Below are 17,295 nucleotides of genomic sequence, written 5' to 3'. Positions count from 1 at the left end.
CGACTCCTCATACTTACCTTCTTGCGACGCACTGAGCTCAAGTATTCAGTGGTCTGACAACGTCGCCTCCATTGCACAGCGGGGTGTGGTGTTGTCATGAATCTCCTTCGGGGGCTTCAGCGGGGCAATTTTTGCTGGTCTGCCACTGTGGCATCTCTTTTTCATTGATTCTGCTGCCTGGCGCAGCGGGTTGAGGAAGAAGACGAGGCGTCGACTCGCACGTCCGCTGTCGACGACCGCCGTCAACGACGTTTGCTTGGACGTGTAGCATCCTGCACTGCGGCATCCGCATGCCCACAACGATGCACGTCTTGTGCCTTCTTGTCAGTGTTCAATGTTGCGCCAAATACTCTCTGTTTATTAACACTTGGTTAGTGTACTAGCTAGCATGCCATTCCTCAGGTTCCAGAAGCACCTTCTTAAACGCCCTTCCATGCCCACGATAGCATCCAGCCCACCCATTTGTACGATCCCCTGACCATCGAGGTCTGATTGTTCGATATCTTCTCGTCTTGCAACTTTTGCCTCTCTTGCCATTTGCTGTCCAAAAACCGCATTTGCGCCACATACGTCTCGCACTGTGCCATTTTCTCTTCATCCTCTTCATCAAGAGGCATGATATGTTGCCACATTCGGCGCCGGAAGTCTGGGGTAGCGCTGCCTTGCTGTCCAATGCTATACATGAAAAATCGGCCTAAGAGCGAACATCGTTTGCTTAGCTTTGCGCCTAGATCAGGACAGTGGCTAATGAACAGGTCAATGGTTTGCAGATGGATTTGCTCCACTTCTTCACAAGGCCGGTGATTGGCAACAAACATGATGTAGTCGGCAAACAAAGGCTTGTCGTCGTATACCACGTTGACATCAGCGCCGTGGTGGAGCAAAAGCTCAATGAGGCGGTGTCGATGCAGCGTGCTCGGGACGTCCTGTGTCGGACGTCGGCCACAAGGCAAATTTGAAATCTGAAGCAGGAAGCGGCCCCATATCGAGCAGTGCCCATACATCTCGTTGGGATCTGCGCCTGCTTTGAGAAGGTAGCGCACCATGTCCAACAGCTCAATCTCCCCGCTGAACTTGGAAGGACATATCCGCAACGCACAGTCTAACATGGGTCGACCGCTAGGCAGCTTGATGTCCGGGTTTGCCTGCAGTTTCTGCTCCACATATACCTGTAGACCCTTCTGGATTGTGTACTCGAAAAAGGAACTGCACGCTGCTTTGCGTACGTTGTCGCTGACCAAGTCATAGTCGCCAACGGCGCTATCTCGATACCAGACAAAGTCTTGCCCTGCTTCTTTTGAGATGGCATCAATCACCGCCCCGAATTCGTTCATCACATCCTGGTTTGCTGACTTTGTCCGTATCTCTATTTCTCTCGCGTAGAAGAAAGCTTCTTCCAGTAGCTGCTGCACGGGTCCCGATTGATCTGTAACGCGTCGTTGTGACAGAGGCATGGCTTTGAGCAAGATAAGGTAGCCCCGGAGTATGGACAATTCGGGATTGAATCCAGCTTTGGTCTTCCCAGCCAATAGCTTTTGCATGTCGTTTGTCCGAAGAAAGTCGTGCACTGTTCGATGCAAAAAGTCGACTCGATAGCCAAAGTAATCCGTACCTGCAGCATCTTGTCGCGCTTCCAGTAGTCCCTTTGTTTGCCCGTTGAGCCGTCTCCGCATCTGCTGATGTCGCGCACTCAGCTCATAGTTGTCCATTGGCTTCACTGGCCTTTCCAGCGCTGACTCGCCGTTCTCCATCTCCTCGTCTAAAAAGCTGTACGCCATCAGAGTCAGCGGCGTCGAGGCCGCGAGCGCAATCTGGAAACTGCGTGCCATGTGCTCGTGATAAATGCTGTCAATCGAGTTCAGCATGTGTCCGAAGAAGGCCTCCAAGTCTGTGGGCAGTCGTCGCAGTCGTGAGAAGAGAAGGGCTATCGAATCGCCGTTGGTAAGTCCCTCCAACAGTGAGTTGACAACAAGCAGCACCCAGAGAAACACTCCCTGCGCTTTGTTCGTAATCTCTTCTAGCAGCTCCTTGAAGCGTTTATCCTGAGAGGTGGGACGTAACTGCTCAAAGTACTCATCGAAGCGATGTTTGACATAGACCTTGATGTCCTGACGAGTAAGATCCTGCAGATATAGCTTTCTCGTCATATCATGGCCGTAAGCGTCTTCAAAGATATTCCAGGGTCGACTAGAGACGCAGATCTTAATGTTTGGCGACTTTGCCAGATTATCCAATACTTTGATCACATCAAAGTGCCGGCCGTCATACTCATCCAGTCCGTCAATGAAGAAACAAAACTTGGCAGCCATTTCCTTGCAGTGGGTAATTCGTCGAACCATATTCGACAGATCTGAAAAGTCCCAAGACTCATCCTCTTTCATCTGAGCTTCCCACGATACAGCATCTCCAGGACAAGCGACTAAGATTACTTCTGGACACTGCTTGAATATGTCGAATAACAATGACTGTAACAGCCCTTTGAGCGATTTTTGCATGGTGCTTCCGGCGCTCCAGAAGAAATACTTGGCAATGATGCACCGCTCAGCCTTGGCCCACAACTTGAGCGTCTGACGCGTCCGCCGGTGGCCGCATATGTGCTTCATCAGAGTCGATTTCCCGGAGCCTGGCTTACCCGAAACCCAGAATATGCCATTTTTATGCGTAAGCCAATCGAGAAAGTGGACTGGGGGACGAGAATGTCGGGACTTTTGTGATGTCGGCCTAAAGACCCAGTCAAATGTTTGCGCATGTGCTGAAGCAACGTTCGAATGGCGTGTTTTCATGGATTTGAAGTACAAGCTGGACAAGACCTTTTGAGACTTGGTCAAGTACCGACCTTCGTCGACCAAACCCGTCAGGGCGTCTCCGATGGCTTTTAGGTCCTCTGCCTTGATGGCTGATCCCTCTCGCGTCAAAGAAGCTTGAGCTTGCGTTGCGTCCACAGCTATGTCGCTTATTTCTTTTGACAGCCTGTCTAGCATCTGTGTTTGATTGAGTTCCATGCGCATGTTGGCCTCTTTCAGGGCCCGAAGCTGTACGTTTATCGTAGACTGTCCATCTCTGCACAACATTGATTAGACTTCTCATGCAGACTGGAGAAGGGCAGGGTCGACTTACCCTAAACTATACGCGAGACCCAGGGTTAGGTCTCGACGGTGGCTGTCCAGCTTTCTCTGCAACTCTTCAATCTTGCTCTTCTTCCACACGCCCCGTACCGCTTGCAAAAAGCTCTGGTATGATCGATGGTTGGCATTTTGTTTCACCTGTAATTTCTGCAACAAAGCTAGTAGTTCGTCCGCTGTAGACTTGCAAGATGCAGCAAGATCCACAATGGCCTTCTCGCCAGACGTGAGGTTTTGAGGGTTCGAGTCGAAATGTGAAGTAGACAGTTGCCTGGCAAATGTGTTGAGATAGTTGCAAGTAGTTTGCAACTCCAGTTGAGCGGCTGACTGTCCCGTCATCGATGTTTTAAGTTCACGTGCTTCTGAGAATAGTTTGCAGGCGAAGTCGACGAACTGGACAACGTTTCCGGCCAGGCCGACCGCCGTGAATGGATCCATGACCACTTTGAGGCATGTATACAATGAGATGGTGTTGTTTTCGAACAATTCAAATGCAACAAGATGCACAAAGAGTCGTCAGACGTAGGACAAAAGTCCAGATCCAGATCATGTGGTATGCTAATCGTTTTCGTAGAGGCTGTGCGAAGACTGCAGGAGGGCTGTGCCAATGGGCTTGCTAGGCTACAGCGCGCCATCGCGCGCAACTCGTGGAGGGGTCGTATTCGTCGATGATGAACATTAACTGTATTCTTAGCAGATTATCTGAATATCAATGTGTGCTTCAGTATAGAGAGCCTTGGTCATATAGAAAGGGATATCACTTTTTATTCTGTAACCCAATATATCCTAAATGTTGTATTCATAGCATGTTTGAATATGTAGGAGTGTTGTAACATCTCCCTGTCGTGTGGCGCAACGCTTTCTTATGGCTGCATACTCGACTTCAGCTGGTGGTGTAGTCTGACTCGTGTTGCCTGCGCTGAGCTTGCCTGTCGATCTCATGTACAGCACGCTCGAATGTAGTCTTTACACCACCGGAAATTTCTCTTTTTTGCACTTGCATTTGCATGGTTGCTACCTATGTTTCTTCAGAGGCATCACAGCTGTTTTTTCATTGCGCAAAATACGCCGAAGACACGCCTTTGTACCTGCATTAGACATTACCCAGCTTCCCTGCCGGGTGCCCGCATCTGCGTTACGCGTGCATATTGCCCAGATGCTCGACACATGGAAGCTCAGGCAATCCTCCATGACGGTCCTCAATCCCAAGGATATAAGTCCTTTCTGGTGCCGTCTTCTTTTCCACCACAGCTTGACGTCGGTCTGGACGCCTTGACCATGTTGCTTTCGCGCCACTCAGCCCACAACTATTCAGTTGGTTTATCACTGCCAGCCACATCAGAATTACAACACACTCGATTCATACCCACGCGCCGAAGATGCCGATTTGAAAAAGCTTGGTCTTGTCGGCCATCGTTGCCTGTCTAGCTCCAACGGCGATCGCCAAAACGCGTGGTGCCCCGCCATGACATCGCCATGACGCGTGCCTGAAATATCCACCACCAACACACACTGTATGCCGCTGCACATGGCAACCCCATATACACCTAGCATAGCGGACATCTGCCCCTCCACAGCATGTCATGACGTTGGGCTAGCTCATACAGGCGCATGTACAAGGGGGGGAGGATTAACCGCTGGTTCGCGGTAGTTGTAGCAGGGCTGCAGATTCAACGTCACATTTTCACCAATATGTCATCGATCTGACTTTGAACGTATTTGAGAATGTAGGCCTTTCTGTTCATATAGCTCTTGGACTTTCCAATTCTCTATCCTTTGTTGAGCCTCTTGAATTATATCTCTTGATATCCACGCATTTTGCTCATCAGCAATACATTCAATAACCGCCCAAGATGATGTCCCAAGCCGCCATGCAGGCAGAGAAGGCCGTAGGCCATGGAGACAACGCCACCACCACTCAAGATGTCACCAATCCTGGAAACAATGAGGCCTGGGCAGACAACTCAGAAAAAATGAAAGCTTTGGCATGGTTCGGCAAGAACGACGTCCGCATGGTTGAAACTCCAAAGCCAAAGGTCATTGAGCCTCGCGATGTCATTGTCAAGGTGACTGGATCCACCGTCTGCGGCTCAGATCTTCACTTGCTTCACGGCTCTGTTGTAGAGATGCAGAAGGGCGACATTCTCGGCCACGAATTCTGTGGTGTTGTCGATGAGTGCGGTTCTGAAGTCACCAAGTTCAAGAAGGGGTACGTTTGATCTCTTCCATTGGATACGAATACACTGCTAACATGATGCAGTCAACGCGTTGTTGCGTCCTTCCAGATTGCTTGTGGTGAATGCTACTACTGCAAGCAGAAGCTGTCTTCCCAATGCGAGAAGACAAACTCCAACACCATCGAGAACACCATGTACGGCGGCCGGACCGCGGGCATGTTTGGATACTCGCACTTCACTGGAGGATTTGCTGGTGGCCAGGCAGAGTACACTCGCGTCCCCTACGGTGACGTGAACCTGCTGCCACTTCCCGACGATGTTCCAGATGAGCAGGGCCTCTTCCTCTCCGACGTGCTGTGCACTTCATGGCACGCCGTTGTCGACACTGGCGTCAAGAAGGGAGACGTTGTAGCCATCTGGGGAGCTGGCCCAATCGGACAAATGGCCGCAGACTTTTCTTTGCTAAACGGCGCATCCAGAGTCATCATGATTGACTCCAACTGGCGTCTCGATTTCATCAAGAACAAATACCCCCACGTCGATACCCTCGACTTCTCTACTCTTCCCAAGGGCGAGTCGGTAACAAGCAAGCTCAAGGAAATGTGCAACAACCGCGGTCCTGATGTTAGCATCGAGTGCGCCGCCGGAGAGTACGCAAAGGGCTGGGCGCACTACTTTGAGATGATGCTCGGCCTCGAGACGGACACCAGTGAAATCGTCAACGAGATGATCTCCAGCACACGCAACATGGGCCGCTGCGGTATCACCGGTGTATACGTTGGATACACCAATCACTTCAATATTGGTTCGCTCATGGAGCGCGGCATCCGCCTCATTGGCAACGGCCAAGCCCCCGTCCACATGTACTGGGAGTCCCTGCTCCAAATGATCCAGGAAAAGCGCATCGACCCGTCCAAGATGGTTACCCACCGTGTGCGTCTTGAGGATCTCGACAAGGTCTACTACAAATTCGAGAAGAAGGAGGATGGCATGCAAAAGGTGTTTGTTGAGACAAAGTGGAGTTTCCCGGCTGCCCAGTGCAGCCCTGAGCTGACTAGGTATTAATTTATAATGACGTAGAGTGTTTGTAGCTCAGTGATACCAACAAGAATATAATGTTAACCACTATGAACGACAGCATGTTGTGTTTTGACGTGGATGGGAAATTTTAGCTCATTATTAATTTTTGGTGTATCTAGTAGTTACATTTTGTGAACAATTCATCAAGATCTTGTTCTGAGATGCCTTGCGCAAACCATCCGATGCTCATCTTTCCCAAAAAAGCAGCATCCTACTCTCAATCACTCTTCGACTCCGTCTCGTTGAGACCCCACTTCCCCATCTCCTTTTGATAAGTCTTCGCCAACTTTTCGTCTGTCCACTTATCCCTCACCAACAAGTACGTCGAGATGCTATAAAACTGCCAAGCAAAAACCCAACAATATCCGATAGCGTACTCGAAGCGATTAATCCATTTGGCATCAGGGCCATATCCCAGGCTCCTTCTCGCCTTACTCCAGCAATAAATCACGCCGCCCTCGATAACCAGTGGAATCATCTGGCTCGTGTACATGAAGGTGATGGCCCAGATATCCCCCCATGGAGCGACCTGCCACCGCACCGCCGAGTGCATGAGGCCCGAAAGGAAGAAGACGAGCATGTTCTCGAGCAAGCGAGTGAGAGTGTTGCGCGGCATGCCGAGCCAGCCCCTAGTCACGCACTTGACGTGGCCGCTGAAGGAGTGGTAGATGTAGTTGTGCCAGTAGTGCCTCCAGTACCGTCTCACCGACCATGCAGCAGAGAGATTACCATAGGCACCCAAGCCCCATTCTTCGGGACCGTCGATGCCCAAGGCAACATGCAGCGCGGCGAAGATGCTATGGTAGCTTTCATACAGCCACTTTGTAGGCATGTTCCAGCTGAAGGCTTCTTCAGTCCGCCAGTAGACTTCTCGGTAGTGCAGCGATGAGGGTAGTCGACTGAAGAAGTGAATATGGTCTTCCTTGACGTAGGAGTCGGGGTCCCGGTGAAACGGCGAGACGTGGTATTCGTAGTATTCCCAGGCGTATTGCTGCGCGTACAAGCGGAGTGCTTTGAACAAGTGATAGCACACGAATTGCCAACGCGAGTAGCCGTGTTGATATCTAGCCTGTGGGATGTATTGCGACTTTTGCTCTGAGATATTGACCGTTTCGTCCGTCTTCTTATATATAGCAGCATGGTCTTGCCCCTGATTCTGCTCAGTGTTGATATTGTACACTGCTCTCGTAGGATGGCTATATTCCTGCTGCTCATGTAGTTGCCTTTGCTGCTGCTCGGCAATCTGAACATGACTCCGGTCAAAGAAGACTTTGTATGCTTGCTTGATGCGCTCCTTGGTTTCACCCGGGCCAGGACGCACATTGGGCTTGAATTCTAAAATGCACACTTCGTAGCTCATGTGTGCGAACCAGATGAGACATGCTCGGGCAAGTGTATCGACGTGATCATCTTTGGGAGAGATGTATTCGCAATACCGGAATACGAAGAACAACGGTACGAAGAGATACACAATGGATTGTTTACGAGCGAGGGAGGTGGCGGGTGGGTAGGCGAGGATGGAGATGCCATATGCGATGCTTATCACGAGTGGGCCCACCACTACCGGCATGACATATGGAGTCCAATTTGGGTGCACGTAGCGGCCAGGCATCTTGGGTGGTCGTACGAGTTGTGTGTCGGGCTAGTGCAGGTTGATGGAGTTGCAGAGCCGGATAGAAGAAGTTGAGAGTGCTGATAGATATAGCAGGTGCACTGCTGGAAAGTTCACATTACGCAAATTTGAATCAACTGAACGTGGGGACTTGCTTCACCATCCGTGGTTGGGTGAACACTTCCGAGATGAAACTTGCAAGACTGACTCGTCCAATTCCCTTCGCGGGAAACCAAATCACTTCCATACATTGGCGCAAATATGGCCTCACGGGTTTTTTGGGTGGTGAAAGTGTTTTTTTCACTCATCATTCCCTATTGAACCTGCGGTGCTAAAGTTCTGCTTACGGTTCAAATTTGAGCTGCTTTGGTGAGGTAGTGAATCGGCTTTCACTGGAACGAAATAGTCCTTTTCATCTTGTATAGTAGGTGAGTGAATAGAATTTTCAAGTATCTGCAATACATCATTACTCGATCTGTAATCTGGATCAGGGTTCGCAATATTTTGGCATGTCCCCATAACGCCGTATTGCGAGCCAGAATTGCAGACTGGGCTGGGCACAAGACTACAATTTGAGCCTTCAGTTGTTCACCAAATGACCTTTCCATCATCATTTTATTCAAAAAGGTAAACATTTTCACGTCGTCATCTGAGGTCCTTCTTGGAATTGTTCATCTCCTACTCCTCCTCGAACGAACATTGTGGATACAGACGAGCATCTCCATACTGACTGACACGTTCTGACTAAGTTGCAAGAGCGGGATCCATCAGCCATAATCCTAACTCTCTTGAGAAGTACAATACGGGGTTTGAAATAGTAGATACTAATAGCAATACCTCGTATTATTCAGCAATGATCATACACATCGCAGGTGTAACGGCGACCCACTCAGTCGTCGAGAATACGAGGTCAACACATAGCCTACAGTTGTCTCCACGAGCACTAGCCACAGCACTTGCAGCATGCACTGAAGCGAGAAAATAAGCTTTAGATTGGCGAAAGGGTAGTGCAGCCTGGCAGCCCCAGTAGGCCAAGTCCCGATAAACAGGGGTACCAAGTATTGAAATTCAAATGCGCCAAGGGGTATCCAGAATACACCTAATTGTTCCAAGGCTATGTTCAAGAGGATTTCATTTGCAATCTCCGGCCCCAGTGTCTTCCACGTTATCTATTTCCCGCAATTATTCAACCCCGGAAAAATGGTTGCATACGCATAAAGGAGAAACGTAGAGAGAGATATAGGAGGTGAAGCGGAAAAGAACAAAAGCAAATTAAACCGTACTCAAGCCACGCCGGCTTTGGCGACATGCATAGTCACCGCCACAGCGCGGCGCTCCCGCATACCAAGACGTCCGCCAAGGCAAAGAGCAAGCAAGCCGCAAAAGAAGGGAAGGACGCGTGAGAAGAACAAAGGCGGGTTGAGTGAAGAGAGACGAAGAGAAGAAAAGCAGAATAAGCGATATCGACGCGTCATCCCCAAGTTATCACATCCAGAAACAGGCTAACACTTTCTACTATCGATAAAATCGCGGAACCCCGGAGCATAATCAGCGCCGTTAATGGTGCTCGTATTCGCCGGCCCTTAAATCGCCTCGTATCGCGTAGCGGGCGGGAGAGTCGAACTACTTACCCAACGCCACGGACACGCGTAGCCGCGCCAGAGACCCAACCACCCTCATTAACGGGACGCCAAAAAACCCCACGTGTCGGCTAGTCTACGCCCTTGACACGGGACCGACCTCGTCGCAAGAAATGCTCGTGTGAGGACTCCGAAGCAAAGTCCGGAATAACGTCCTACGCCCACATTACTATCTCTGTTGTGTAATCCAGAGGGGGAGGGGGGGGGGGAAGTGATAAACCGTTCCCCCCCTTTTCTGCCTGCCTATTTTTGAAACCAACCTATTATAGTCGGGCATACCCTATTAACCATGAGGAGTTCAAAATAAGATACGTACACCAAAATACCTGACGCGGATTACGCGTAGTATTCTGGGTTCTTCGGCCCCCCTCTCCCCCAAATCCAGGGAATCCTACCAACCAGCCCAATTCCGTAACCAACACCGCAAGTAAGAACGCTGCATCACACTACCCTCACCTAATCCGTAAATACCTGCGCCCATACATACTAGCATAGCTCCAAACATACCATGCTCGCATCCTTGCATCCCGCCTTGCACCCATGCCCATACTCGGCCCCCATCTTCCGCGCGCCCAGCCACGCAACACACATACGTAGGTGTATTGTACAATGGCACGTTGCATCCCGCTGCCCCCCCCCCCCTCCCCCTCCCCCCCAAAAAACAAGCTCTGGACCGCACACGCCAGCAGCACGAGACCACCAAGCCTCCCCTCCATTTGCCAGCTTTTGATGCAGCTTATGGATGCAGACAGTAAGTAGTATGCAAGTCACTACTTTTACTAGCTCTAGAACAAAACATGCATGCAAATATCGCCAAGACCTGGTCTTCCCCCACCCATGTCTAGCGGCATCCGAAGGAAATCATCCATCCAAGTTATCACAGAAAACAGAGTAGTAGAATGCAAAAAGAAAAGAAAAGACAGTTGGAGTAGTACTTGGAGCACGTTTCTTGGCACTTTACTCGGTACCGCTCTTTTTTGTTTTGGTCCAACAAGCAAATCCTATTTTTATTTTAGGCTTGTAGGCAAGTTTAGTCTGTGTGCGTGTTATTTTTTTTTGCTTTTCTTAGAGCGGCGCGCGCGTTGGGCGGCGGGGCGGGTTGCGGACGATGACTTTGCGACTGAGAAATGGGATGATGGATACATGGGGAAGGAGCGGAGAAGGAGGTGGGAGGGGGGGGGGGGGCAGACAAGTGGCTGAGTTGGGGATTCAAAAAAGAAGGACCAAGTATAGTACTTACTAGCATCTTTTTTTCGATGTGTCTGATGGAGCCAGCACTTTTTGTTGTCATGCTGGTACTGTCTTGTTGTTTTTCCTCTTTCTTTCTCTTATCCCGATTTCTTCAGATCAAAAACATGATTTTCTTTATTTGGATGTGAGATGGGGCTGGTGCTGGCCGGGCCAGACCTTGTGATGAGGATCATGGGTGGGTGGTGCATCACTATTCCGAGTTTAGTGGGTGCATCTTCCAAGGCGCAAGACGGCAAGTTTTGAAAGTCGAAATAGGCAAGTGTGTGTGTGTGTGTGTGTATGTGTGTGTGGCGTTCTGCCGCAAACGACGTCATTGGGCATATCTTCACATGGACCGCGATGGAGAAGAAGTCTGTTTTTTTCTTGATTTGTTTGTTGACCTATGTATGGCGGGTGGGGACGCGGGATGTTGGTAAATGTTTATGCAAGGCAAGGCTGCGTGACAACGCGATGCATGGTCATGTGGCTACCCTAGCGGTGACTGTGGTTCTGATGCGTTGCTTGTGTGTTATTAAACTTTCGCCAGTGATGCCGATGCCGATATCCGCCTTGGAGCAGACAAAGTCACTGTTCAATGCACTGGAGCTAGCACCACAAACATAGAAATGACATCACAATGCACGCGGCTAGTTTTTGCTGTGTTTTTGGTGGTTGAATTACTAGATAGTTTGGCGGGCTTTGGACACGCTTCTCAAAATACAACACGCCGATCGTCTTCATGGCTGCGACACACCGAACGCTGGCTCCTGTAGGCCCTATGCACATGCCATGTTTTCAACACAGTTGCCCCAGAAAGAAAAAACTCCTTGAAAATGCCATATGCGATAGAAAAAAAACTGGTATCCGTAGATGTTGGGGAAACCCTGAACAAAAGAAATCGTTACCCTGACAGAAATGAAAAAGAAGACTAGGAAAACTTGGTAACTGGTACGGGACCGGACCGGAGGTTCTCGTTTGTTGCTCCGATCGGCGTACCCGTTATTGCTTGATTATGCATGCTTGGTGGGTGAATCGTCCATGGCTATCTACGCCATGTTTGCAGCGCCGTGCTTCTCGTCCTCGCTCTTCTCGAACATGGTATCCTCGAGCCACTTGGTCGCCTTGGCGCACTGTGAGTCGACGTAGGTGATCCAGAGATGAGCGATCGTGTACTCGACAACGAAAAAGAGGGGGATTGCTAGTGTCCAGACGAGCCAGTTGGTGGTCCTGGGAATGTAGTGGTGAATGGCTTCGCCTTGGCCGTCCTTTGGTTGCTCGACATGGTATGGGGCCGTGCTGAATCCATAGATCAGTCGTGCAAGTCCAACCTTCATGACGGTTCCGTGGGTCAGGTAGACGGCAAAACTATTGCGGCCAACCCACATGAACAGCTTGTTGGAGAAGAGGCTCTGCAGAGAAGGCGAAAGCCAGATTCCAGTGACCATGAGATCCCACCCAATAGCGGTGAAGCGCTTGGGGTAGCTTGCGGCGCCCTGAGGAATGATCCAGTCTCCGATGTTCTTGAGCTGGACAGACCAGGCTGCCCACTCCCAGTGCTCTCCGGGGAAGCACGCCACATACCAGCCGAGAATGATGAGGAAGGCGGTGGCGAATCGACGGGCCTTGACGCGGTTGTTGACAAAGTCACGGAAGCCCTTTTCTGAGCCGAGGTCGCAAAGGATAACACCGTAGAGGAACTGGCACTCAAAAGTTTCTAGAATTCGTTAGCTGCAAGCTGGGGTGCGGGAGCCAGATATGACCTACCCTTTTCTGGGCTCGTGCGCATCCAGTACCAGAAGAACAGGACAACGCAGGTGAAGAGACGCATGCGGAACTTCATGAAGACGGTGGCGAACAGGAGGATGTAGATGAGAAAGGCACCCTGGAGGAGAGGCAGAAGAGCCCATTGGTGGTCGTCGTACTCGTTGTTTGCGCCAGACCAAGATGTCTGGAAGTTCCTGATCAGTCGTGGGATCTCGGTGTCGAGGCTGCCGATGTTGGTAGGGACAGAGCGTCGGAACCAGTGCGAGTCGCTGAGGTGGGCGATTTCAAAGGCTCCCAGCTGGGCGAAGAACCAGGCGATGACGAGGGCGATTGTGGCGGGCATGATGAGTCGGGGTGGGCGGCGGAAGGCGGATTTGCCCAGGGTTTCCAAGGCTGCTGGAATGTTGCCAGACTTTGCCTGGCGGAGAGGCTTGATGGCGCACACGTATCCGGTGAGAAAGGCGAACATGGTGACACCAATACGGCCCTGGAAGGGCAAACGGATAAAAGGGAGTTGTAGCAGTTGGGGCGCTGCGTTCTCGTTGTCGCGCGGCGACCAGAGGCTGTAGTCCCAGGCTCGGCACAAGTGTGTTACCACGACCCAGAAGGAAGCGACGCCACGAACACCCTGCAGATGTCAGAGGGACGACAGGGACAAGCAGGGAGAATTGGAGTGCATACCTCTACCCAAGTAACATTTTGGCGGTTGCTGGAAGCCATCTTGCCTGGACCAGCGGCGGGCTCAAGGGGAGTCGCAAGGCTGGAGATGGTGGAGCGAGCGAGCGACAACGGGGCCTTTGCGATGAAAGACATGTGCATGCAGAGGGCGTGGGCAGAGTGGCGAGGGGGGAGTGGGAGCCCAGGGAAGAAATAGCGAGGGCGTCAGTCGGGGTGGTAAGGAAACGAGAGAAGAAGGCAAGGAAAAAAAAGAGCGACTGGCGGCGACTATAGCATCTGCATTGGGGTGGACTTGGGCCGACCAAGAAGGAAGTTAAACGCATCACCAGGGATGGAGCAAGTTCGCCCATGCGAAGACGGCTTCTCGGATGGGAGTGCTTGGCGCGATATCGATCTGTCAAGCAGGAGCAGCAACGGGACGGCCGTGTCATTGGCTGTGGGGCTGAAAGGAGCACAAGCGCCGGGCGTGCATGGGTGGCCGCGTCATAAAGGCTGGGCGCGAGAGCACGACGCCCCCACTGGTTTCAGGCAGGGCAAGTGGCTTGGCAGTCGGGCGCCGCATGTGGCGGTGTCTGTTGGCTGCTGCTGCCGCTGCCGCTGCTGCACCAAGACGCAGTCGAGGGCTGGGTGAGGACGCCTTCGCCTGTCCGCCGTGCCGACTTCCGCCCAGTGCAATCTCAGCAGCCCAGCGCCCGCCCCATGGCCGACCGGGCGCCCGGCCCGCCCAGCTCCGCCCGCTGCCATGGACGAGTCGGTGTGGGTGTGGGTGTGGGCGTGGGTGTGGGCGCTGGTCGTGTGCATGGCGCCCAGTCCGGCATGTGGCGCGGAGACGACACGTTGAGCCACAGTCGCTGCTCGGGCGCGGCATCGTCGCAGTAGATTGCACGCCAGCCGCTGTTTTACGTGCACCCAAGGCCGCGCAATATGGCCCCTGTGCCCGCCAGGCGACACACACTCCCTCCACCCGCTACCCTCCCACTACCCACACGTACGCACCCGGGACGCGTTGCTGCAATGTCCCCAGCAGCCTATCTGAAATGAGGCTCTGCACGCCTGCGGCTCTGCCATGCCTCTCCCTGTCCACTGCCAACCCCGCCCTGCCCATCACCCTGCCGCCCTAGCGCCCCTGTCTTACGCCATCTCCCACCCCCTCCATGCCGCTTTGGCCAACCCAACAATGCCATGCCTTCGCCTTGGGGCCCGTCCACTCTATCCATCCCTCTAATTACTCTACACCCGCTACCCCTCGTAACGTCGTCCGCTTGCCCGATCGACGCCTGATGTCATTTGCCTTGGCTTGCTTTGCTTTGCTTTCTTATTCATGCTTGCTACTCTAGGCGACATGGAGTACGTGTACTGGTACTGTACGTACATGCATACCTACCTATATGCATACCTACATACTACATACATACATACATACATACAGTACAGTACATGCTTCCACGCCTAGCTTACAGCTGCACATGTACACTACACACATGCCCGCTAGTGGTTCTTCTCAACAATCTCCTTTGCAAATGCTGCAAAGTCCCGCTTGTCGTCCACCTTCTCCCACAGGTTGGGCTGCGTAAACACGGCCAGTGTGTTCCTCGCAACCTTTCCACCCCCAGCTCCAGCTCCCGCGCCCCGCACAAAATGAGGCACCGCTTTGAACTTGCCGTGCGTGATGATCTCGAGCGCCTCGCCGGTCTGGAAGGCTAGACAGTCGCGTGGGATGCTGACCTTGGTCACGGCGCCCGTGCGCGAGTGAATGTATAGGCCTGCCTTGGGGTCCGGCGATCGCTCAAGCTCTTCAAGGGGTGCAAACGATGCGCCTGCTCGCGGCACATTCGCTCCCTCATCCACAAACATGGCCGATGTCAGCCCGGTGAGGCACCCATGGTCGAGATGCGTCGCACACCAGTCATCCTCATCCCCGTTCGAAATCTCCGAGCCAGATGCGGGGCTGGGGAAATAGTGCAGCAGCCGCGCTTTTGTCGAAACACTTGTCTTGACCACATGCTCGAGGTACCCCTTTTGATAGCCTTCAATGTTCGCTTCGGCGTACTTGTCGCATGCCCGCGCAACCAGTGCTGCAATGTCAATGATCAGCGTGCATAGCTCGCGGAACGTCTCCTCGAAGCCTGGCAGCAGCTGCTCCGATGGCCACACGTTGGGTGCTGTGTACTCGGGGAACGACGGGTATTTCTCCGCCACTGCCTTTTGCTGCCCTTCAAACCCGGGCGCACAGTTGACATAGTATGAACCCTTTAGAGTGTCGTATTTGCCATCCTTGAGCGTCTCTTTCCCACATGACCATCCAACCAGCCACTTGGAAGCGGGCGATTCAAGCTTTGCTAAGACACACAATCAGCTCGCTTGAAACTCAACCAGATACAGAGCGTCTATGCTTACCCAGTTCGTCCTGAGACAGGTTTCCAAGAGCAGATGCATACGAGAGCAGCCGGTGGCGCAGATCATGGAATCGGGACGGGAGATCCTTTACAACAATGATTCCTAGACTCGCGGGGCCAAACGCTTCCTCGAGTAATGCAAACTCGACATCATCTGCAATGCCAACATCAGCAACGGCTGCCTACCACTGTGAACAATGCATCCACCACCACCACTACTTACTGTTTTTCAGAGCATCCAGTCCAACAGCGACAGCGCTCTGGTTCACGGCAGCATTAGCGTTGGCCATAGTGATTGCTTCACAAAAGAATACTCTGGTATTCCACAATGACCATGCACTACGTCGTTGACTCTGACACTTTATCGTCGTCTTGGTAGCGCACAAGTGGTGCAAGCCTAACCCAGAATCTCGACTTGGACCTGCCTGATTTGCGCCAGCCTCGGCCAACTCCGATCTCTCACCTCCGACGCCGCATCCTAATCCCTCGACCCAGGACCGCAAACATGCCAAAAGCCCTCCACTTCAAGGGTGACAAAAAAGTCAAGAAGCGCAGAAAGGCCGCAGAGCCATACGATGCCGACAACGTCCACTCGAACAAAGTCACGCCCACCGCCCCTGCAGAAGCTGAGAATGACGACTCTTGGGTGAGCGCGGATGCGCCCACCGACATCTCTGGACCCGTCCTCATAGTCCTTCCCACCGACAAACCCGCCTGCCTAGCATGCGACGCAAATGGTAAGGTGTTTGCTAGCGATCTAGAAAACATTGTCGACGGCGACGCTGCAACCGCCGAACCGCATGATGTGCGTCAGGTGTTTGTCGCGACTCGCGTCGCAGGTACTGAGCAGTTAAGTTTGAAAGGCCACCACGGCAGGTAAGACGACAAAGTCCTGGGCATTCTAGACTCTGACCCCTCCATGTACCGGCAATTGGCTTACACGCTTTCTAGATACCTTAGCTGCGACAAGTTTGGCGTCTTGAGCGCGACTGCAACGGCAATTTCCCCAGAAGAAACCTTTCTCGCCGTCCCCGTGCCCGACAATGCCTCTGCATTTTCGCTCCAAACTGCACGCGACAAGTTTGTCAGCGCTCGCGACTCCAAGGCTGGCCCCGAGCTACGCGGCGACACAGAACATATTGACTTCACAACTACGCTGCGTATACGCATGCAGGCGCGATTCAAGCCGCGCCTCAAGGCAAACAAGGAAGAAAAGGCAAATGTCAAGATTAGCCGCAAGGAGCTAGAAGACCAAATCGGGCGCCGTTTGGATGATGCCGAAGTCAAGAAGTTGCGCAGAGCAAGGGCCCAAGGAAACTTTTACGAGACTGCCTTGGACATGAAGGTCAAGTCCAGTCACGACAAGTATGCCAGTATGTGAAGGCAAATCACAGCCATACCCTTTGCCAGACCTACTGTGGCAAGAAAGCAGAGACGGACATGCCGTCTCCCCTCACACATTGCTAGCGCTACAATTAGCATGTATAAAAACGGCGGTGGTGGGTTCCTGCGTCTTTTCGTAACGCTACTATACACTTTGCCTGATCGGCAATCGCAAACACCCCAGGACCACATAATTAGCTTTCCCTCCCCTTG

General features: G+C 52.3%; 5 protein-coding genes across 5 annotated transcripts; 2 read left to right on the top strand and 3 right to left on the bottom strand.

Moving 5' to 3' along the window:
* Positions 1-313: 313 nt before the first annotated feature.
* PSV08DRAFT_211663 (uncharacterized protein) lies at positions 314-3,590 on the bottom strand. The gene is made up of 2 exons (XM_014222585.2): positions 3,125-3,590; positions 314-3,016 (listed from the first exon to the last, which is right to left on the bottom strand). The coding sequence occupies exons 1-2, from the start codon at positions 3,558-3,560 to the stop codon at positions 420-422; spliced, it is 3,033 nt and encodes a 1,010-aa protein (XP_014078060.1). The 5' UTR covers positions 3,561-3,590; the 3' UTR covers positions 314-419.
* A 1,340-nt stretch (positions 3,591-4,930) lies between these two features.
* On the top strand, positions 4,931-6,364 carry PSV08DRAFT_382646 (chaperonin 10-like protein; the record flags this gene model as incomplete). Its single annotated transcript, XM_014222584.2, has 2 exons — positions 4,931-5,331; positions 5,383-6,364. Exons 1-2 carry the CDS (start codon positions 4,976-4,978, stop codon positions 6,362-6,364), a joined length of 1,338 nt encoding a protein of 445 aa, XP_014078059.2. The 5' UTR covers positions 4,931-4,975.
* Positions 6,365-6,596: 232 nt separating this feature from the next.
* On the bottom strand, positions 6,597-7,949 carry PSV08DRAFT_190475 (uncharacterized protein; the record flags this gene model as incomplete). Its single annotated transcript, XM_014222583.1, has 2 exons — positions 6,597-7,466; positions 7,629-7,949. The coding sequence occupies 2 exons, from the start codon at positions 7,947-7,949 to the stop codon at positions 6,597-6,599; spliced, it is 1,191 nt and encodes a 396-aa protein (XP_014078058.1).
* Positions 7,950-11,409: 3,460 nt separating this feature from the next.
* Positions 11,410-16,062, bottom strand: PSV08DRAFT_412951 (uncharacterized protein). The gene is made up of 6 exons (XM_014222581.2): positions 15,923-16,062; positions 15,701-15,853; positions 14,810-15,642; positions 13,307-13,420; positions 12,626-13,253; positions 11,410-12,575 (listed from the first exon to the last, which is right to left on the bottom strand). Exons 1-6 carry the CDS (start codon positions 15,987-15,989, stop codon positions 11,908-11,910), a joined length of 2,463 nt encoding a protein of 820 aa, XP_014078056.2. The 5' UTR covers positions 15,990-16,062; the 3' UTR covers positions 11,410-11,907.
* A 142-nt stretch (positions 16,063-16,204) lies between these two features.
* PSV08DRAFT_190468 (FRG1-like family-domain-containing protein) lies at positions 16,205-17,080 on the top strand (the record flags this gene model as incomplete). The annotated part of the gene is made up of 2 exons (XM_014222580.2): positions 16,205-16,575; positions 16,651-17,080. 2 exons carry the CDS (start codon positions 16,205-16,207, stop codon positions 17,078-17,080), a joined length of 801 nt encoding a protein of 266 aa, XP_014078055.2.
* Between the last annotated feature and the right edge of the window lie 215 nt (positions 17,081-17,295).

The sequence above is a fragment of the Bipolaris maydis genome, assembly GCF_028858645.1.
Source record: "Bipolaris maydis strain C4 unplaced genomic scaffold PSV08scaffold_17, whole genome shotgun sequence".
NCBI lineage: Eukaryota > Fungi > Ascomycota > Dothideomycetes > Pleosporales > Pleosporaceae > Bipolaris > Bipolaris maydis.
The sequence above is the reverse complement of the archived record's forward strand: the minus strand, read 5'-3'. Positions and strand labels throughout refer to the sequence as shown.

Coding starts and splice junctions, on each gene's coding strand:
- PSV08DRAFT_211663 (XM_014222585.2), bottom strand. CDS start 3,560: ATGGATCCATTCACGGCGGTCGGCCTGGCCGGAAACGTTGTCCAGTTC. Junction 3,017..3,124: donor AACCCTGGGTCTCGCGTATA/GTTTAGGGTAAG, acceptor GGGCCCTGAAAG/AGGCCAACATGCGCATGGAA.
- PSV08DRAFT_412951 (XM_014222581.2), bottom strand. CDS start 15,989: ATGGCCAACGCTAATGCTGCCGTGAACCAGAGCGCTGTCGCTGTTGGA. Junction 13,254..13,306: donor AAAATGTTACTTGGGTAGAG/GTATGCACTCCA, acceptor TGACATCTGCAG/GGTGTTCGTGGCGTCGCTTC. Junction 12,576..12,625: donor GCGCACGAGCCCAGAAAAGG/GTAGGTCATATC, acceptor AACGAATTCTAG/AAACTTTTGAGTGCCAGTTC.